The 23,435-nt window shown below is 43.4% G+C and overlaps 1 protein-coding gene across 1 annotated transcript in view; it reads right to left on the bottom strand.

Moving 5' to 3' along the window:
* The window catches only part of FOXO1 (forkhead box O1), a 92,362-nt gene extending 69,043 nt beyond the window's left edge, over nucleotides 1–23,319 (bottom strand). The window contains exon 1 of the mRNA XM_082675942.1: nucleotides 22,270–23,319. Coding sequence (XP_082532068.1) covers nucleotides 22,270–22,923 — 654 coding nt within the window. The 5' untranslated portion in view covers nucleotides 22,924–23,319. The remainder of the gene's footprint in view (nucleotides 1–22,269) is intronic.
* Nucleotides 23,320–23,435: the final 116 nt, after the last annotated feature.

Below are 23,435 nucleotides of genomic sequence, written 5' to 3'. Positions count from 1 at the left end.
ACGAACCTTGAAAATGTTATGCTAAGTGAAAGCCAGTCACAAAAGATTGCATATTATATGAATCCATTTATATGAAATGCCCAGAATGGGCAAATCCATAAAGACAGAAGCAGATGAACAGTTAGGAGCCTAGGGCTGGAAGGTAGGGGGCAATGGGGAGTTACTAGCCACGGTTACCTGTTTCTTTTGGGGGTGATGAAAATGTTCCAAAATTGATTGTGGTGGTGGCTGCACAATTCTGTGGATATACTAAAAACACTGAATTATACTCTTTAAATAGGTTAAGTGTATGGTATGTAAATTATATCTCAATAAAGCTATTATGAAAAAATATCAATGTGAACGTCTATCCATTCCTTACCTAAAAGATACTGAGACACAGTAACTCTCTGAATGGCAAAGGAAAGAATTCACAGTCTCCTTATAATCAGTTATAGGAACTCAAACTACCTCAGCAGCCCCCTGGGTGACACTGGCCCGGGCACACATCATCAGTAGAAATCCCTGTTGTATGTATTAAGCCAAGCAACCAGGGTCATAAAAACAAAGTTACAAAGCACTGTACCGAGTAAAGCACTTACTATTAAGACTGGAAGCTCTTGAACATCGAAGTGTCTGCCCACGCGACAGACAGGTATGACAGGATACCAAGGTTTGATACTCCATAGCTACGTGATTTTACAGCAAAAGATAAAGAAGCCTCACTTTTCTAATAAAACTGCCCATGACAAAGTCACCTTAGAGTTTTCCCAATGACATCACAAAATCTTGCTTTGTGTTGGGGAAATCTTCAGAAGACTCAGCAATTTAACTGGTTCATGCCTACAAGAGTACATATTTAATTATCTTGCTATATAGGCAATAACAAATCTCACTTAGACATTAACAAAGAAGTCCCATGTTCAATAAACTGAATACAAACCTAAAAAGTTGTAGTAGAACACATATAATTTTTAAGTCACTCTGAGTAATAATTACTAAGAAAAGTGACTTTGGTCTTAATTTTTTTTTAAAAATGTACAATTGCAACATCATTTTAGCATCATTCACTAAAATCTAGGCGTCTAAAACCTAACTCATGACATTTACAAGTCATAACCAACCTTATGGGGCATCTGGCATTGTTCTACATGCTTGAAATGAAATATTAGACATCCGAAATGCTTATTACCAGAAGAGCCTTTCAATCAAGAAATCTTAAGGCCTATTTCCACATTAACCATCCAAAAAAAAGTTAAGAAAAATATTGCTTCCCATTCATTCTGCTTCTTCAATTCTTCCTAGGAAGAAAGAAGATAAGGAGTCTGCAGCTTTACAGAACCATTACATTACAAGCTTCTCTTAATATTAAGAAAAAATTTTAATTGTTTCTAATAAAAAGGCTTTTAACACAGAAGGGCAACTTCTCAAGACTTAACTTACAGTTTAATATTGCAACACATCGGAATGAGGAGGAGGCACTTTATACATTGCCAAGGTTGTTTAAAAAGAAAAAAAGAAATTACCATGGTCAGTTTTGTTTTTACTCAGCTTCATAATTTGCTTGTCAGAACCAGTGAAATTTTTGTTAATCAGGTTTATAATCCTTAAACAAATACCCTGCTAAGACTATAATGAAAATACTTTTACAACAATCCTGGCAGAGAATTTGTGTATAAGAAATGTAGAAGATGTCATGTCTGGGCAATTCCTTGGACTAGATTTCTCACCTCTAACCACTGCCCTCTACAACTGGGCAGGGCTGGTCCCTTCTGCAGGAAGGGCCTCTGGCGGTCAGGAACACCCTGATGAGTGTGATGGCTTCACCGAGTCCTTTGCCTTCCACTGGGGGCCCACCCTGCCCAATCTCAGGGGCTTGAGAGTGGCCCTGGCCTCTGGGATGCGCTGCAGTCTAGCTGGGGGACCCAATACATGCATTTCACAGTCCCACAGTAGCACATGTCTGTGGGAAAAGCTGTGGGGTCAGTTATACCTCTGCCACAACAAATGACACAATCTTGGGCGAGTTCTTCTAACTCTAGGGGTCTCGTGAGGATAATACTTACCTTGAAAGGTTGCTGTGAGAACCAAATAACATCTCACAACAAGCCAAGCACAGTCCCTGCCACCAGGTACAAGCTGAATAAACGACAGTGATTATAAACTGTGACATTTCTTGAACGATGACTGTGCCAGGCACTGTTCTTTAAGCACTTCACACATATTAACTCATACAGTTCTCAAAACAACCCTCAGTCATTATTACCCTGATTTACAGATGAGAAAAATGAGGCAAAGAGGTTATGAATTTCACTCACCAGTCAGGAAGTCTGGATTCAAAAATCAGACAGGAAGATTCCCAATTCGACAGCCATCAGCCCTTCTAGCAGTGGCAGTTGTATGCAACGGCTACTGATGCTAGTGTAAAAGCTTACGACAGGTCCACATGGGGATTTCACCCTTGACCCAGGTGTTCCTATCTGTCACATTTTAACCAACTCAAAAAATGTCAGTCTCATCTTTCTTGCCTTCTATATATACTCTGTTCTATGCTAAAGTAATAATAGCTGGCATTTATAAAAAAACACTTCCTACACCCCAAACACTGCCCTAGAATAGTTCATATTTTGCTGAATTCTCACAACAACTTATAAGAGAGTTACTATTTCCATTTTTCAGATGAGAAAACTAAAGCACAGTGAGGCCCAAGTGACAAAGTTGCTAAGTGCTAAGGGCAGGAGTCAATCCAGGCATGTGACTAGCAAACCCGAGTTCTCATCACTTTAGAATATGGACTTCCTCAGCAACAATTACCTTTATAACGGTCACATCTATAGTTCAGATAACCAACTACAGAATTTCAGGAAAATTGTATGTTTAATGTGTAAATTAACTACAGATGAGAATAACATGTTTGAAGCACCACACTTCAGGATCACTTCAAGTTGCAATACACATTTTTACCAACATCTATTACTTAGTTAACAGTGACATGGCTGCCCACTTTTGTGTCTATTTTTTTAATTCTTGGAATTTCTTTTTCTGCCAGCACAGTTCAGCGGCAGAGAAGACTGGAATACTGCGGAGGATTCCATTCCTTCCTAAATTTAGGAACAGCATGGACTGGTTTAGGTTAGGTTAGTACAATGACAGTGAACCAGATAATTTAAGGACCCAGTAATTTAAAAAGCTGCTCTAGAAAAACACGTCAAGCCAGATGAGAACCTCTGGCATCACCATCATCTAACTTACAGGGGAATATTAAAGTGACGCACGAAAATGTAATATGAAGGAATAAAATAAATTTTTCTGTCCTCATCAAGAACAGTGTAATAATGTATTATTTTCTAAATGTCTGTTTCATATCCATTTATGTGGGAGGAACTATACTCAGGTGTTTCCAGGGACCAGGAAAGAGAAGGGAAGAATTCTGCCCTAAAGAGCTTGCAGCCCATGGAGAGACAGAAAGCAAGAGACAAATCCATGAGAAAGCGTACCCATCATAGGAATCAAAGGAAAGAGAGAGATCCCATTCAACTGGGAGGGAATCAGGAAAAGCTTCCTAAAGGAGGTGGGCAAAAGAGGCAGCAGGGGAGGAAGGGAGCCCTGCAGAAGGAGTGGGCCACGACCAATGCCCACCCCATAAGCGTGCGAGGACCAGCCTTTGCCATCACACACCCCGGGGGACCTAAGATTTCAGAAGGCAGCAACCGTCCTAAGAAAAGAACTGAAGCAAACTTTATATTCACACCAGGCAGAGGGCAGAAGAAGTTTTGAAGTCACTTAGTAAACAATAAATAACGCAATTCTAGTGCAGGAAAAAGAATAATGGAGGGTAATTTTGCATAGAGCAAGGCTTCTCAACCTCAGCAGTACTGACATCTGAGGCCCAACCACGCTTGGTTGGAGGGCTGTGCTGGGCACTGCTGGGTGTTCAGCAGCAGTCCTGGTCTTTCCCCTCTAGGTGCTAGCAGCAACCCTACCCCCCCCATCCCCAATTCTGACAACCAAACATCTTTCCCAAATGTCCCCTGGGGGACAAAATCCCTCCCGGTTGAGAACCACTGGCCTAGTCTTTTGTAGGGAATGTAGAAATACAGGCATACCTCGGAGATGTTGCGGGTTCCACTCCAGACCACCGCGATAAAGCACATACGCGATAAAGGGAGTCGCACATATTTTTTGGTTTCCCAGTGCATATAAAAGTTATCTTTACACTGTGCTGTAGTCTATTAAGTGTGTAATCGAATTATGTCTAAAAAAGCCATACGTACCTTCATTAAAAAATGCTAACCATCATCTGAGCCCTCAGTGAGTTGTAATCTTTTTGCAATAGTAACATCAGAGACCACAGATCACCGTAACAAATGTAATAATGAAAACATTTGAAATATTGCAAGAATTACCAAAATTACAAAGAGACACAAAGGGAGCAAATGCTGTTGGAAAAATGGCATCAATAGACTTGCTCCACGCATGGTTGCCACAAACTTTCAATTTAAAAAAAAAAAAAAGCAATATCTGCAAAACACAATAAAACGAAGTGCAATAAAATGAGGTATGTCTGGAGAATTTTTTCCTTTCTCTCTTCTATCTGAAAAATCTCTCCAGATAAAATGGATCGAGGACAGAGGAGACAATCACCTTTGTCTTCTTATGTGGCAACCCCAATCTCTTAGCCCTCACAAAAATCCCAGGATGTATTATTCTCTTTTACTGATGAGGAAACCTATACTTAATGTTAACTTGTCCAAAGTTCTGCTAAGTTCAACAAGCTTGAATGGATTGGTGACAATACTCCAGGTTCTAAACACTACTTCTCCAAAAAGGAGCCCTTTTACTTAGGGAAACAGAAATTCCATTATCTAAATAAAATAAATATTAATAACCCTCTACAAAACCCCACGCTAAATAAAATGGCACAAATCCTGTCCATCTATTAGGAACTACCTATTCAGGAAAAATCTAACATGCCACCACTTCACACAAGAAACATACACAAAAGTAGTTGGAACAAATAATCACTGTAGGTTGACGTGATTTTTAAAGGCTGTATGGGAAAGGTAGGGAGGAGGAACAGTATTTGGAAGCAGGACCCAAAGCCAAGCAGTATTTATCTCTGAAGCCCGGGCTATCATTTCCTCCAAACCACAATACTCTCGCCAAGCAACTCCCAAAGCAAAACCAAAGACTTTCTCTCAACAAGGGGAATCCGGGATGATATAGACTGATGAACTATCTAGTAAGGTCCCATCCGGGCAACGGAAACACGGCCAAATGGTAAAGAAGACTGACTAGCACTTAGTAAAGTTTGGGTGACAGCTTAGCTAAGAATTTCACCTCATCGTTGTCCCTTAAATGAGGGCTTAGTAGCCTTCCTGAAGCGTAAGTTCACCCCAAACAAAGTCTTTTCTGTCCAAACGGGTCAGTATTTGTTCTTTCTATTTGTCAACCCCAGAGCATCAACAGGCCAAGTCCATCTCCCTGTGACAGGAAGTACTTTTCCTCCTCCTAAGCAGTGTGTGGACATAGTGACAGAGCTCACAGAACACTCTAGCACCCACTCGTCCATCTGGTGAGGAAAACATGGGGCAAAAACTCCTTTTTGCCACGCTGTGAGCCACGACTGGGTCACTGGGTCACTTCTCCCAACCTCTCATTAATCATCACCATAGATGCACTCCTTCCTCTCCTCAGAGGACAAGAGAATTCACTACCCCAAAGGCTCACTACACCAATGTACTTTTCCATCTTTAGGAGTCTAGTTAACTAACTGGACAGGTCAGCAAAATTTCTGTCTTCGGATTGTCGGTATGTGCATTAATCTTTTAGATTCTGTTAATTAACTGATTATCTACCCGTTAATTTTACCTTCATATTTCCAACTTTAAATTTCAGTCCTAGTTGTTCCTCCAAGATTCCAAAGAAAATCATTCTCTCTGATGTAGCAAAGTGACGTGCTTAAGAGTCTGAGATCTACAATAAAAACCCATGGCTTCTTGGTTCCATCACTTACTGTGTGACACTGGGCTGTTTAACTTTATGCCTCAGCTTCCTTGTCTAAAAAATGGGGATAGTAATGATAGCTATCTTATACGTTTATGCAATCACTTGCTTGAATCCAATATTCTCTCTCTCTCGAGGAGGAGGAGGGATGGAAAACCCCAAACTGCATTTTCATTTCAAACACTTAATACTTCTAATACAGGTGTTTGTTGCTTAAAATATAAAAAGGCCACAGGGAGATCAGCTCGGTGCTTTGTGACCACCTAGAGGGGTGGGATAAGGAGGGTGGGAGGGAGACACAAGAGGGAAGAGATATGGGAACATATGTATATGTATAACTGATTCCCTTTGTTATAAAGCAGAAACTAACACACCATTAAGCAATTCTACTCCAATAAAGATGTTTAAAAAAATGTAAAAAGGCAAAATATAAAGAAAAAATAAATTACCCATATTTATACAATCCAAATACAACCCACCAGCTCTTTTCCCGTACTATCCAAAGTTCTTCCAAAACACAAAACGAGTCTCCAGACACCCTCCTTAAACTTGCTACGGAAGTACTAGGAAAGTTTAGGAAAGAAAGACCTAGTCAGGTGGTTTAGCTTTCTTTGGTTCTATTCTGTTTTTTACCTAAACGTATTTTATATAATCAAGAAGCCCAGAAACAAAAAATGAAAGCCCCAGACTCTCAGCTACTCTGAATTTTAAGCCCAAGTATCTTGGCTAATACTAAAATGTACAACGCGGCCTAACTACATAGCTCCCTACTCTGAGCGCCCCAACCTGCTCTACAGGCACTCCCCAGTGGTATCATTAACCCCATTTTACAGATAAAGAAGCTAACACAGCGGTGATGTGACTTGTCTAAATATGAATTATCAGGTTACCAATCTAGAAACAAAATCCAGGACCTCTAATATTTACTGAAAAATCACAGATCTGGGCTAGGCTCATGAGGGCATTACAAAAAGCAAATGCTAGAGGGAATTCTTATAGCTCTGAAATGACCCCAACATCGATTCTCAAACACCCTGGTGATCTAAGGTCATCCTCCCAGGCGTGTGACAAAAGATACCTAACCATGGATCTAAGCATGTTTTGCAGACACTGGCACCGGCTAGCCAATTATTCCCAACAATCTGTGATTAAAACAGGACTAGTGTTCCTCTCCCACCTTGGCTGACCCCAGTGGAGCCAGGTAAGCAAAGTTTCCATTCGGACTGACAAGGAAGGAGTGGGAACTCTGCTGCCTTGAACAGAAAAGGAGAAGTTACTGGGAGGACCAATGAGAAGGCAGTGATAAGGGTGAGCATCAAATCCAATGGACCCAGAGAAGAACTCATGATGTAAAAAGATCTGTACGTGAGGAATGTACCAGGTCACACATACAGTAATGGCTCAGGAGCTTCCTAAGTGGTTTACAGGAACTTAGCATCCTTGGTATTGCAGGCCCCAACCCCATAAAGCCTGGTTTGACTGGGTCAAATCTCTGTAATCAATAGATAAAAGGTCTATCTATGGAATTACTCACCCAAAACGCAGGGGAGGCATTCTCTCTCCTCATTAAAGCACAAAAACCAAACAACCCTGAGATTTTAATTGCTTTTACTAATGCAGAGACTTCTCCAGCCTATGGCCTCATATTCTCTAGGCCAGAAATTAAAATTTAAAACTTCAGAATGTGAAATCAACCAACACCACCCATCTCAATATTAGTAATTTCCACATTTAACACAGATGGAGCAGGAAGGTTGCAGACTTTACTAATCCAGACTATGGCTAAAGACAAAGTTCAAGATTCACCACTGAAAAGCTCGAAGACACACTTCAGCTCAGTAAGAAGAGCTGGTGACAATACACACCTAGCGTAACACCGATATGCCTGTGATTACTCACATCTTGCACCTTGGTGTGGTTCTCTCGTCCCAAAAGTCAAATATAGGTTAACTACACATCACTGAATGGGATGGATTTGGTAGTGCAGATTCAGTAGAAATTTACATCTATACATTTGGACTATCCCACATCCAAAAAGCTGTTTCTTTCCTTTCAAAACCCTGCCTACTTACCAGTACAAACTGAAGTTTAAAAAAAAGAAAAAAACTTTCAAGACAGGCAAACACATACTAACAGATATTTAGCTTAAAAGGCTAAAATACACTGAGTTCTTCCATTCAGCTTATTCCCCTCAGTTACTCTCCTCCTCGAGGACTTTCTCTTTATGTGCCTTGCTTAATGTGGGACTTGTCGCTTGTTCACCTGAATCACAGGACCACCATCCTAACCAAACACTGACGAGAATCCACACAGGCCTCTTGGCCCTGTTCTTTTACCTCTCTTCTATGTCAAAGGGTGACACAGCATCCAAAAGCTAGCACAGGCTTTCTCAAGCCACCCTACCAGAAGCATGCCGTCCCTGGACAAGGGCACTACCAGCCCCGCCGTGTACTCCACTGGTCATTCCCCATCCACAGACAACTGGGTTTGGGGTTCTGTGTTTTGACAACGTACAGAAATCTTAAGTCCCTGGAAGGGTTTATTAAGGAGTTAGGACTGGTTAGCTGGGAAAAGAATAATTATGGGAATTGGCTTCAGGTACTTGAAGGGGAAATTAATTAAGCTAAGTCAATGTAGCTCCAAAATCCAGAAGCAAGGCGGGGGCAGGGAGGAAGGGAATTACACGTGGACACACAGGCTCGATATAGAAATAAACTTTTCAGCAGCGTGCGAGGTAGTGATTCTCAGAATCTCCAAGTGGCCAAGCGGAGGCTCCTACACCAAGCAGTTTTAAAATTTGTTCAACTAAAAACTTCATGATTCCTCATACCTTCTCTTACACACAGTTCAGTAAATTTTAAAGGCCTCGAGCCAAAACCCAAGGACTAGGAGATAAATGGGAATGCCAACAATTTAACATAACTCCTATACAGACAACTTGTCAGACAGAAATCTCCTTGTAAATACTTCTTAATGGGATCAGATCTATTAATAACTTAATGACCATTTCCAATGGCAGTCGAAAATACAATGGGGTAGCTGTAATGAAGTAAAACACACCAGTAACCAGCAACAACCTTTAAAGAAAGATCTCGCCTAATTTACATTAATAAGTTGGAGAAATGTATTCAAAACAAATAAATGAGGGGGCTGAAAATGAGAAGGAAAGCAAAGAGGAGATGAAAAAGTAGGGAGCGAGGGTAGGAGATAATCAAAAAGAAGCGCTCTTTTAATACAGGCATTTGGATGTGTGCCCTCGAAAGCTCAGAAGGCTGCACGGGGCATTCTTCACTTACTGCATAATTGAGAACAGAACAGATCGACTCCCCCTACAGTGTACACTGCTAACTAACCTACCCCGGATATTAACCTTAGATGGGAAATGAGAAAATTAACACAAAAGCAAGCCTATTAATGGGTTATTGGGAGGCAGGAGACACGGATTATGATCTTCTGTTTAAAGCACTTAAAGCAAAAGGTGACTTTTGCAACTTTTAAAAGGAAAACATTGTAAAACTCTGGCTTCAACTTTTCTCTCCACTTCATCAAATTTTAGATACTAAAATTTCATGACACTTCAAAGGGGATAATTTTTGACGGCGGTTTTGACTACATTCAGGAAACAGAATCACACATGTAAACTTTTAGTCAGTAGCAGCAAAACACTCCCCCCTCAGAGAGGGGTGCAAATATGTTCCCCCTTTGCAGTTTTCTTTGCAGTTGACTGCATACTTAGGACTGGTAAAGACATCACAAAAACGTAGTTCTTTTTACCAAGTGTACTTAAATGAAAAACAGTTCAAAGACCCTAAAATGTCAAACCAGTGATAAATTTAAATCCAGATCAGAAAAAATAAAACTAGGGATGAGTATAACATTTTCCGAGTATTCTGCATTAACTACTTTTGTAGGCTCAGACTCCTGATAAAAAGCATGCCAAGTGAACCACGCCCAGCAGAAAAAATTAATACCCTCTTTGTGCGTTCCAATTCTACTTTTTTCCTGTCTTCCTCCACTTCTGTTGAAAAAGCCAAAATGTGTATTCCCCACACTATCACAGGAAACAAAGCAAGGGAATTCCATCTACATTGAAGGATGTCAAATTCCCAAGCACAGCCAAGCAGGATGGCAAAGGTCATGCCTCAGATTTGGCCAAACAAAAATACTACTAATATAATTACAGCCAGGATGAGTAACTATAAATCCAAAAGCTATAACCTGATGAAAGACAGAAGGGACATTAAATTCAAACGTTTTTAAGCCTACAGGGGTATGCTGTCCTACTGACATTCAAGTCCATCTGCACAGTAAATGTGGTCTAACAAGTCATTATGCTCTTATTGGTGGGCCGTGAGGTGGTGATGTGCCGCTGTGCAGGTCTGCAGAAAGCCGGCTGCTACCTTGTTTCAGGCCTGAGTAACAAGACAGCAGCCCAGGGGAGCAAGGATAGCTCACCAGGAGAGGTGAGCTTTTGTGCAAAAGGCAGGTGGTGGACTTGAACGTTTGCTTAATAAAATTCAATGTCATTGTTTTAAGTGAGTCCCTGAAACAGTCTCAGCAAGCCACCCAGAAACAAGCTGAATGGGGCACGTGATTAAAGGGAGGGGGGTGTCTCCATTTCCAATCCCAGGGGTGTATTCACACAGTTAAGGATCACAAAGAATTTAGTCATGAAAGGAATCCCTCTGAAATGTTTTAAGTTTTCATGTTATCCTCTGACTTCATTAATTCTTCCTTCCAGGACTCTTTTAAGAGAGTTATTTGAAACACAAATGGAGGTGGGGAGTGTAAATGAGGCTTAATTGCAGGCCCTGAGTTGTCAATCGCAGTGGAATCGATCTCAGCTCAAGACTTCCAGGACTGAACGTGTTTTCCCTTTTCTCTTCTTGGCTTTTAAATATAAATATAGGCAGAAATTATGGTTAGTCTAAGAACATAGCCATCAACAGCTTGTCTTTGATTAAAATGTCTCCATAATTTCATCACGAAAGAAATTTAAGCAGGAATTCCTTCTAGGAATACATTCAGCATTTGATATAACCCAAGATCATTTACATTATTCAACGGGAGCACACAGCACAATAATCAGTATTTTTAATTTTTTTCTTAGAAATACAATTTATAAGACATGCAATCAAAAGGTAAATTCTGAAACTGATTAACTTCAAACATGCACCGTCCCATTGTTCGTGGAGAAAAAACACTCAGCGTAAATATGGGTTGTATCAGTATCAATATTCTCTCCATTTTATTCTCTACCCACCCTTTAGCTCAAAATAAAGCAGTCACACTAAGGAATGCAATGGCACAAACTTTAATATTCAAGCTACTCACTAAATGGCTTGTAACAACTAGGCTGAACAGATTAAGAATATTTACTTCTGAGTTAGACAGCACAGTGAGAAATTCAGGCTAAAAAGATCATGAGGAAGGGCAGTCTCTGAAAGGATCTCTGAAACGATGGTGACAGACGGTGGGGGGGGGGCACTAGTCCTCCAACTCAAGGACCCGCCTAAGCACTGAAGTGTGGGGAAAGTAATTCTTGAAGCTTTTGACAATCATTCTTACAAAATTTTAATGTGACTTCTGCTTTTTAAAAATATGTTCTCAGTATAATTACCAAAGGCGTCAAAATGGCATTTCAAGAAATATAAAGCACCTTAAGGAAGCACCTCAGAAATACTGGAATATAATAATACAGGACTACTACAAAGCCACGTGGTCACAGCTGGGGAAGTATCCACTACAGAAGCAAAAAAGAGGATGTAAATCGCATCAAAACATGCCTAATTATAGGAATTTTTAACCCTAAAAAAATTTCTTTAGCATTAATTTTTTAATTATCCCACGTATTTCAGAAGATAATAAAAACCATTATGGTGACCTCTTCTAAAATGTAAAGCCATCAAATACTGTGTTTAAAATCAGTGTTAGATCACTATCTGAAAGGCTGCACGTTAATGCAAATGTATACAGTAAATATAAATCCAGGCCCTACATAAGTCATTCTATTTCATGAATTCTAAAGGGGTCAAGAAACCCTCTGGGCCCACAGGTAACGGAAGAGTGAGTGTATAGGAGGAATTTTTCACATTCAATGTATGCAAATGTCATAATGGGCCACTAAAGAGAAAGTTAAATTCCAAAAGGCTGAAGGAGAGAGACCAATACAGTCACACAGATTACAAAAAGGTCTCTCAGTAGGATGGTCCACAGGAAGCTTTCACATTCATTGCATGTAAATTTCATGATGGCATGCATATCTACCCATCCAGAGAAAAAACGTTTCCATTCAAGTTTAGAGAGATGCAACCAAACCAGTGAGGTACCAGGTACACAAACAACCTCCGTTGATATTTCCAAGTTCAACAAGTTCCCCTCTGCAACTACCTCCCCTCCAACCCCTTCAGAGCTGGCCCTGCAGAACAGACAGGTGATGTAATGCCTGCCTTAAGGTAGCTGGGTTTCTCCAGTATTCAAATCACAGTTTGGCGGGCTGAAACTTGACAAGGAACACTCACTGGTGTGACAAATTGATGATTCCGCAAATCAAGCATCACAGAATAAAGACGCTATAACATCTCGAATGCACCTATCTTGATGCAACCCTACACTTAACAAGTGAAAAAATTCATGTCAAAATAGGAGTGCAGTAAAATACACTGCCTCGAGAATCTGCCAAAATAAGAGCCTCTAGCTAAACCATATGCAAACCATTTCCTTTGACCTAGCTTCCAAGCAACCAAGCTGTCTGAGGTATGATATATTTACTTATATAGACCATATCCAGATATTTATATGGTTATTTTGTTTTCAACCTTTGAAGGATGCACAATATTTACAAGTCTAGGAATTATGTAATTCAGTCATAATTTATCTCTCCAAATTGGACTTGAAATTCAAATGCATTTCTTTTCAGACAGACCCTTTTCACTCTTACCCTCAAACACCACTGCAAAGATACCGCCCCCGCCCCCAGTTCTGTGTGCAGGCACTTTCAGCTCGGACAAGATGGGTCTTCCCTCAAGCCACCTGCATGGTGGGCTTCTGAGACATGATACTAGTGGAGGAAAAGCACTGATTTTCTAACTAAAATAGAAAAACTGATTTGGGGGGCAGTGCTGGAAGGCGCTAAGTGCCTCCAGACCTTCCCACAAAACCCAAACTGGTTCTCCTCTCCCTCCTTCCTTCGCTAGGCCTCTCTCTTGGCTTGAGTCCAAATAAGACTGAGGGGGCTAATCATGCTCTTTGAGACTTTTTTACTGCAGGTACAGAACGCAACCACTGAGGTCCCCTCCCCCTTCCTGAAGCCAGGTTCCTTTAGCTACTTTCAAAGTTTTAACTCAGCAAACCAGGCCCCTCACTAGCAATGCAAAGGCAGCTGTGTAACAACTTCGGGATCATGGCTGTAAACAGAAAAACATTTCTTCTCAACCCTGGTTCTTAACAAATCTCTAATATAACAAAAGGAGAGATTCACAAAACCATGACCCATTTTCTAGATTTGGGAGGAATGGCAACTGAGAAATATCTGTTTGACTTAAACAGAGGAAAAACAAATGGACACAGGCCACTGGCTCTTGCCACCCTGTCTCTCGTTACAGTTTTGCTTTTAATCAGCTGTTTGCTTTTAAACAGCATCTCCAGAGCTGTTAAGGTCATGGAGTTTAGTATTAGGATCAGCTCTGTAACTTAAGCCACACAAAGAAGGACACTGTAATTAACACAAATATCATCTAGGGGGAAAATTAATCAAGGCAGAAAAAGATTTTCTTTTCAGGTCAAAGATCTACACAGATTTTTCAGAACCAAGTCACACTCAAAAAAGGTGGCAGCCTCGGGATTTCCACGCATGTGGCTAGCAGGGGTGTAACTAAGAGGCGCAGGGCTTGCTGCAGGTAAAAGCACAGCCCAGACCAGTGGGCCACATGCTTCAGAGGTGACATTCTCTTCTCAAAAGACGGCAGTGCCACCCACGATCACTAAGAGTTAAAGAACTCATATGACTTAGTGTCAGCAGGAATGGGGCTACCTTGGAAGAAATGACCTATCCTCCCACAGATCTCTACACTGCTTCTGACTCTCCTCCCAGAGGGAGGTAAAACCCCTCACGTTGAAGAATGAAGATGTTTCACATCTCTCTCTACTTATGGAATGAAAAGACCAAAGACACAGCCTGCAATTTTGACCCTCACTCAATCTACAAACATTAATAGCGGGAAAAAATGAGATTGGCCAATTCCATATTGTTTCCTACCTGCGTTTGACAGTTTACCCTGACATCATTAGCAGCCACGCAACTGTGATGGCCTGGAGTGCTTTGAAAGCTGTTTCATCCATGTGGAAGGTAACTTGCTCATTTAACAAAACCTCACAGTGGTGAGTTTTGCAGTCTATTTTTGCTTCACTGTCCCCCGCCCCACAGCAGGGTATCTTTTGAATAAAGTGCTACCTGCTACTACTTAACACTAGTAAAATAGTTTCCTACATTTCTTCAACACCTGTCATTTCTAAAATGGCTAATAAGTTTCAATAAATCTGTATTTCTGCCTTTTGATGTGCCACAGTAGAGTTTTTATCATTTAAACCTTTTAGTTCACCGAAAGCTAATCCGACTCATTCCAAGCATTCTGAATACATGCAGTTATGTCTATCTGCTTGGCATCAATTTGGGGTTTAGCCTATCCAAATTTAACCTCCTCTGGATCTGCTGAGACATCTCATTATAACCTTCTTCATCCTGTACTTGGGTTAGTGGGTAAAGATATAATACAATGAGAAAGCTATCAAGGATAGCTAATATTTAGCTAATACAATATGAGAACTGACATTTAAATTGTAAAGCATCTTTTCAAGTCAATATAACTTTCACTCATAATTGCCCTAAGTATATTTAAAGGTTGCTAACTTCAACTTCAAGATATCTCACTTAAAATAAACCAGTAAGAATTACAATCAATAGTGATCTTTCTTTGTTTGAATCACTCTGCCCCCAGGACACCTGGCGTGAAAGTTGATTTTAAAGAACAAACCAAGCAAAAATCTAAACATTTTATACATGTCTACTATGACAATGTCGCATTGGCAATTACGTAATCTGTTCCCTGCATTACCAAATTCTGTATATCAGTTTTAAATCAAATGCAGCATATTGTCTTTACACTGCATTCCATGCTCTATATTTACACATGAACACGTTTCTGAGAAATTGCATTTAAAAAACTAAAAATATAATCCTATTTTCATAATTTCTTATATTACAAAAACAAACATACAGTCTCATAGAAAAACTTGGTCTATAACACAATATTATTTTCATAATGTATATAAAGTCCAAGTTCAGTCTGACAATAGAAACTCTCCTTCCTACACTTTTCAAACCTTCTCTGTGTGTTGCATACATCCATCACTCAGAGAAACTGTTTCCCCAATTTTCATGCCTTTATGAATGCCAGTCCATCATTCCAAAAATAAATTTTAAAAACTAAGAGGGATTGATGGGAAGATGGATGTGCCAATGGATAAATATATGATAAAGCAAGTATAATAAAATGGCAGAAGTAGAAACTAAGTGGTAGGTATATGGGTGTTCAGGGGAGAATTCTTCCAACTCTGCTGAATGTTTGAAATATTTTATAATGAAATCTTGGGAGAATAACATCCCATTTTCAAGGCCCACCTAAATGGCCAACCCAGAACTCCATTTTTCTCGAAGGCACTTAACCATGCTACCATGTATCATAGTTATTATGTGTCACATCTAATCTCCCTACAGGATCCACACTTGAATCATTTTTCTATCACTCAAATGCATCTAATACAACTTATACACAATAATCATTCAACAAATGGGAAAGAAATACTTTGACTATAGACTGAAAATAATCACTGTTCTTTAGTAATACTACTAATAAAATTATCCTCAAGTATTACAGAATGTGATCTTTTTTACTGAAGTATAATTGATGTACAATATCATGTAAGTTATAACCTACAGGCATACAATGCAGTGATTCACAATTTTTAAAGGTTATACTCCATTTATACTTATTATAAAATATTGGCTATATTCCCTATGTCAGAATGTAAGCATCTTGAACACAGAGGAAGCTGAAACAGAAAAGATCCATGTCTCAAGAAAAAATTTTTTCCACCCATGTATTTACAACATAACTGAGCTACCAAAAACATGCAGATGTTAAAGTTAAATTAAAATACGCAGGGCTTCCCTGGTGGCGCAGTGGTTGAGAGTCTGCCTGTCGATGCAGGGAACACGGGTTCGTGCCCCGGTCCGGGAAGATCCCACATGCCGCGGAGTGGCTGGGCCCGTGAGCCATGGCCGCTGAGCCTGCGCGTCCGGAGCCTGTGCTCCGCAACGGGAGAGGCCACGGCAGTGAGAGGCCCGCGTACAGCAAGAATAAAATACGCAGCAGCAGGAATTAAGCGGTTACCAGGCATTCACTCAGAGAATCGAAAATGCCTTCAGACACAAGCCAAGGTTGAAAGTTGATGGAACTGACTTGAACCTTGCAGACTAAGCAGAATTTATGGAAGCTCCAGTAGACGCACAGGAAGCTCCAAGCCCTGGGGATAGGATGGACTGGGCCTGATATAAGAGTTAACCCGGGGAGTGGTTAGAAGCTGGGAAGTGAAAGTCTCAAGAGACCCTGAGAAAGAATAGCTAACAGACTTGGGGACACTAACACCATGAGAAGAAAGTGCTGAAGGGGACATCGAGGAGTGAAAATGGGGGAAAGGGCTAAAGACCATTAACCAAATCAGGGAACTCAAGATGGGAACCTCATCTGAGAGGAATAAGAAATATAGTATGCTTGGGTTTAGACATGTCGAATTGGAGGTGAAAGTGGGACATCTACAGCCTTAAGGTAACTGGAGACTTGGACAATAAAGGGGTAAGTTATCCAGGAAAGAATCAAAATAAGTCTACACCTAGTCCTAGGCATACTTACAACTGAGCATAGAAGGAAAAATGAACCAACTGGAGGAGAAGCCAGAATGCGGGCAAGGATCAGGACAATGTAACTGAGCCCAAGGTAAGAAAGGATTTCTACTGAGAGGTCAAGGGAAAACTGAGAAAAGGGAAGAACTTAGACCATAAAGAGTGCAGCTTCGGCAATCATCAGAAACCAACTTGGGGGCTACAGAAGCTCATCACGCAGCTCTGTCATTTTTCTTTTCTATAAGGAATATGGCCTGAAAAAAAGGACACAAGTTGAATTTATGTCCTTATTTAAGTAATGCATTAAGGTGAAAATTCACTAAATAAACTGAAAAACGGTTGCAGATCTAGCTTTTCAATTTTATGTGGCCCAATATCAAAATTAGCTTGCTTTTCTTTTCTTTTGGTTATATCAAAGCTATATGAGGATGGATAAAAGAGCCAGGGGGGAAGGGGGAAGGAAGGCAAGATTCATTATTTGCACTGCTTAACCCACAAGTCAATAAACCATAGGCAGACTGAGTGGAGTAAACTGGGATGCCAGTGGAAAAAAAGTTCTCCTTAAAGGTTGAACCATATGAAATCAATAATGTTCAATTATTCATTTGCATGTTTCTTATGTTCTGTAGAAGACCCCAATAAAAAAAAAGTAGTAATACTCTGCAAAGAAGTTCTGTGCCACTGACTTGAGTGTTGTTGGTCCTTATCAAGAATTAGCAAAAAGGGCGATTCCTTCTACACCTTACTGTGCACTGTATACACTGTACATTCGTATACAGCATATCCGTTGGAATACAAGCCTTTACCCCTCAGACAGCAAAATAAACACCTTCAAGTTCATCTGGTCTTCTCTGGTTCACAACTGAGGAACAACTGCACCAAGAAAAGGTGGTCATCTGACCCAAGGGGCGGGTGCAAGTCTCTGCAACTTGTTACTATGAAGGCCAAGGCAAGTCCTGAGGTGCAGACAGGCAGGGCTGAACCCACTCTGCTCATTCCATGCAGAGCACAAGTGCAAACTCCTTTGCTCTCTCGCATCACCATGGGGTTTACACTGCCTTGCTAAGAGGATTCCAGGAAGCCCCAAAGTGATGGCACACGAAGACAAAAAAAACTGGCAGAGTCAATTCCCATGATGCCAGGGTACTGGGTAGTTTCCAAGGGCAGAGCGTTCCAGAAAAATGCAAATAGGGCTTCCTAAAGAAATTCCAGGCCAATACAGACAGATGTTCTCTTAGAAAGTCACACAGAATTGCAGTTTAGAAGCTTGGATGAAGAGGTTAGAGCGCAAGGGCGAGCAAAAAGTTGGCACCCTATTAGGGATTCTAACCAACCACTGAGTATTCGCTCCTCCCTCTCCATTTCATACATCCACTTAGAAGACCCCTGTGCAGCTCATGATAGCTGGCGATATTTGTGTCCATCGCCAACGTGATGGCCTTTCAGTAATGGGGGAAGGGGGTGCCTCAACAAACTTTAACCTTTTTTGAAGTTTACATGAGAATTAAAAATGCCTTCTTTCCAGTATTCAAATGTCTGCCACTTTAAAAAAGAAAAACAAAGCTGAGTATCATTCAAAAATAGAAGCCACCCCTCCTGCCACATCTCCCCAAGGATGTGCCACAAGACCGAAAGTAAAATCAAAATAAAGTTCCTTTGAGGAGCAACTAAGGTATTCACATTTGACAACTATTTGGGAATTTCTGAACAAAACATCTCAGCCATGAGACATGGTCACATCAGTCCCACATAACTTTCAGCCTTAGAGCATACTTCGCTGTATTATGCCCTTTCCCAATTCTCTTTCCTCATGCTCCTTTCCCCAAATACATATCTTGAGATTTTCACCCAACTGTAAGAAAGGCTTTAAGTAAGGTGATTTCAGTAATCCTCACCAGGATTCTGTCAAACGTGACAGTGCAGCAAGAAAGCAGCCATCATCCCTGCCGTGGAACCTCTGTGGCTAAATTACTCACCTGCAGGTTGCAAACCCTAATAATAGAATAGATATGAATTTTTAAATACGAGGAAATGCACTCTCAGTTCACAGACAAAATTAAAGAAACCTTATTCCAAAATAAAGAATATCTGTGATATCTCATAATAAAACAATTTAAAATTTTAACAAGTGTTAAGTTCTACTGTTGAAGCATTCTTTTAATCTACATTGTGTTCCAAATAATTTCAAAGCAAAACACAAAAGTCAACTCAAAACAACTATTAAAAAAACAAAACACAGAGCCAGAGCTCACAATATTACTTCCCAAGCTCTAGAAAGCTTTCTATATAGGGGGGGAAAAAATAATAGGTCACGGAAATGAAGTTTCACTATGTATAAATACTGTACATGGTTTAAAAGATCCCGGGATTTCCAAAAGTCTCAACTTCCACTTTGTGTGTAACCTTATGACAGTTCTAACCAACTGCAAAGCAGATTTAACATACCATTCCTACAAATACAAAATGCATACCCCACAAATACTACCAGTGTTGAAGGAACTAAAAGGTTTTGAACTTTTCAACAGCTTTCCAACCATTTTGTCCCATGCAAATGACTTTCAAATTCTCAGGCAGGCCCCAGGAAGTAAAGCACAAGAAACTATATTTACTTAAAGATTCAGTCTAATTCCCTGTAGTAAATCACAGGAAATAATTTAGTTCCAAAGCAGCCTCTCCTCAGTCCTCAAACAGTTAAGTTTTGGTCGATTTGCATTTTAGAACTGAATTTTTTTAAGCTAAAAGTCATAGTAAAATTTCTCCTTTTTATGAATGTTTAAAACAAGCAAGTTTTTCAGATCTGAGAGTGAAACTTAGTTTTAACAAGTAACTCATTTTTATGAAAACTCCAACCAGAAGACTAGCTGTGAGTTAGAAACACTTCAGGTTGTTTCTTTTCTTCTTAAAATACCCTTTTACTCAAAGTGAAAATGTGCTTGCTGTAATCTGACTTCCACCAACTGACTCTGATTGCACCTGAAATATTTCCTCACTTGAGAATGGCAGCCTGCTCTCTCCCAAAGCTCCACTAGGTTTCCACTGGGAGCTGCTACCTGGCCTCCAATTCTGGACAGACAATTCTCACTAACATTTAATAGATCTTCTAGCTCTGACCAGTAAATTTTTTTTAAAAACTTACAATTGCATTTGGGGAAAAAATTAGAACAAGTAAAGAACCTAATAAAAATGGCCGGGGGGGGTGATTTGGCCTTAGAATCTGTTTTTATAAAAAGCACTAAAGCTTCAACGTTTAAGTTATAGTCCTACAATAGTTTAAGAATACCTTGACTTAAGGCCATTTGAGAGGCAAAACTAAAAATAATCCCCAAACTCTGCCTTTCCCTATCTTTAAAGAACGCCACTCCAGCAAGCTGAAGCAGGCTGTATCCATTCCCAAGGACATGAGAAAAGGTGTAAGTACATACTGTACCTTGAATGCCCAACAACAACAAAAAAAATGGCTTTTTTAACAGCAAATGCTTTGTAACAGCTCAAGTAGGACTGATAAATAAACAAGTCAGTCAAATACTTAAATTCAAATGTTAAAGTAAAATTGGATTTGGCAGGCAACCCCGATTTTCTGACTTAAAAGAATATATACCTAGCTTAAAGTAAGGAGGCACCTTACCTTTTTGAAGGACTTGGTAAAATTGCACGTAATGCCTAGTAATGAGGTTATAAGTGATGCCTTTACTCTAAAATACGCTTTGGAAAAAATAAGATCCTGACTCCTTCTCCAGGAACTTTAATACGAAGTGATTAACTTAACCTTTTTTACACACATTAACCACAAAGATAACAGTGTATGTAAAACCACCTTGGTGTAACAAGTGCTTAGCAAAGGAAAATCTGTATTATGCTGTACAGTCCGGATGAGGGGTAAGGAAGGAGGTTAGCTCAACTAGAGAACCTTCGCATCGATCCTTCCACCTGTGACAGTGAGAAACTGGCAGCTTCTGGCAGCCGCAGGGCGAACGTACGGCCGGTAAGCCTCCGCACCGCCAGCCCCGAGCCTGACCTCCCGAGGGTCCCAGGGCCTTCTCCACGTCGGGGTAGGGACGTGCCTGCCCACAGAGTCTCTCCTCGGGTCTGTCTGCTTGTCTCTCTCAGAAAGGCAAAAAGTGCGAGGCACCTCCTCTACAGGCCTCCATGCAGGCAGAAGTTCCCTACGGTTCCCTAGATTCGAACCTCCACTCCAACTCCCCCAAAACACTAGTGTCAAAGCCCCCCGCCTTGCCCCTCGGATCCGTAGCTCCGTGCTCGAAGGCACTGAGGTGGCAAAGCAAGAGATTATACACGCCCCCGGCCCTGGTCATCCGGGGGAGCCTCTCCTCGCCTAATTAAAGGCCTTGAACCTTGGGCGAGGCCAAGTTTGGGGGTACCTCCCGGCGCAGATAAGAGCTGGCCGCGCGGCGCCGAGGCCGGGCCCGGAGGCACGCAAGGCCAGGGAGCGCTGGCCCTTTAAAGGCACTCGTTTCCTGCGCCCGCGGCCCCTCCCTCGCCGTCGCCAGCTCCCGCCCCCGCCGAGGATCACACTTGAACTTTAGCTCGCCCCGCGCGGCCGGGCGCCGGCGCTCCGCAGGCGGTGGCCGCCCCTTCGCACGTGTCGGAGGCGCTACCTCGGGATGGGCGCTCCCGGCCCCCCGCACTCGAGGCCACTTCTAATAAAATCGAAACAAAACAAAATGCACACCGGCCTCCAAAATCTGCGTGGCCATCCCCGACGGGCCTCCCGGCTCGCGCCCTGCCTGTCCCCTCCACCTGCAGCCCGGTCCCCTGGCGGCGGGGCTCTGAGGCCCCTCGCCACGCTCTCCCCAGCCCAGAGCGGCGGAAACGGCTCCGCGGGGCGTCCCGGGGCTAGGAGGACGCGCGCCGCGGGGGCGGAGGGGAGCCGCCCTCACCCCCGAGGTCCTGGAAGAAAAGCAGCAGCTGCACGAGTCCGCGCGGGCCGTGGCGGAGCAGCTCCCAGTGAACCCCCCTTTCCTTCCACTGGCGAACTTTTCTGCCCGCTCGGAGGTCCACTTCTTGGCGTACTTTTTTCACTCCCTTAGGTCTCAACGAGCCCATTCCCCGTCCCGCTCCAACTCTCACTAGAGCGCGCGCAGAGACACTTATTCCGGTCCCCCGACGAGTCCGGGTCAAGCCCACAACCCACCCCTGCCGCTTCTCGCCCGCTCCCTTCACGCGCTGCCCGCGTGCTCTGCACTTTCAGGCCAAGCAAACTTGCCCAGCCGCCCCCTCATCTGCCCCACCGCGACCTCAGGAGGAGGCAGGCAGGCTGCCCGAGCCCCCCTCCCGCTCCGGCCGTTAGCCCCGAGGCCACTCACCTTCCAGCCAGCCGAGCTGTTGCTGTCGCCCTTATCCTTGAAGTAGGGAACGCTCTTGACCATCCACTCGTAGATCTGCGACAGCGTGAGCCGCTTCTCGGCCGAGCTCTCGATGGCCTTAGTGATGAGGTCGGCGTAGGACAGGTTGCCCCACGCGTTGCGGCGGGACGAGCTGCTCTTGCGCGGCTGCCCCGCTAGCGGCCCAGCGGCGGCGGCGGCGGGGGGCACGGGCGGGTGCTGCGATAGCGGCCCGGGCGGCGGGGGCTGCGGCGGCGCCGGGTGCAGGCAGCCCGCCTCCGGGCCCTGGAAGTCCCCGCACAGCCCCCCGGTGGCGGCAGCTGCGGCCGCCGCCGCCGCCACCGCGGCCGCCGCCGCGGCTGCCGCCACGGAGCCGGGCGCCTGCTGGAAGTCCCCGCTCTCCTCCAGCAGGCTCAGGTTGCTCATGAAGTCGGCGCTGACAGCGGACGCCGAGGCCGAGGGCAGGCCCGCGGCGGCGTCGGGGTTCGCGGCCGCGCCGCCCGACGGCGCCGGGCTGGAGGTGGCCGAGTTGGACTGGCTAAACTCCGGCCTGGGTAGCGGCCAGGTGCACGAGCGCGGCCGGGGCAGCGGCTCGAAGTCCGGGTCGATCTCCACCACCTGGGGCGCTTCGGCCATGGTGACCCCGGCCCCTCCCCCAGCCGCGGGACTGCCAAGAAGTGAGAGAGTGCAGCACCGGGGGCCGAGGAGAGAGAGCGAGAAGAGCCGGTCCGAGATTTGCCGGGGCCGGGCGCGGGGGGCGGGGGGGGTGATGTCGGTGCCACGAGCGGACGGAAACCGGGAGGAAGGCGCGGCGGCAGAGTGGAAGCGCGAGCCCAGAACTTAACTTCACAGGTCCATCAACATCTAGGCTCCTCCGGGTCCGCTGCACGGACGGGACGGCAGGCCAGAGTCACCGGGCCCCGGCAGCGCCGGCGTCGCGCTCCTGCTGACACGGCCCGTGGAACGAAGGACGGACGGACGCCGCGGACCGTTCACTCTCCCGGGCTGCGCGACCGTGGCGCTGCTGCCTGTTGAATGTGGCGGCGACGGCGGCAGCTGCAGCAACTACGCTGCCGCCCGACTTACTGGATCTGCCGCCGTCCCCCGCCCGCGGCGGCGCGCGCGCCGGCCCGCCCCTGACTGACAGC

This window comes from Grampus griseus (assembly GCF_964374135.1).
Source record: "Grampus griseus genome assembly, chromosome: 18".
NCBI classification, from domain to species: Eukaryota; Metazoa; Chordata; class Mammalia; order Artiodactyla; family Delphinidae; genus Grampus; species Grampus griseus.
The sequence above is the reverse complement of the archived record's forward strand: the minus strand, read 5'-3'. Positions and strand labels throughout refer to the sequence as shown.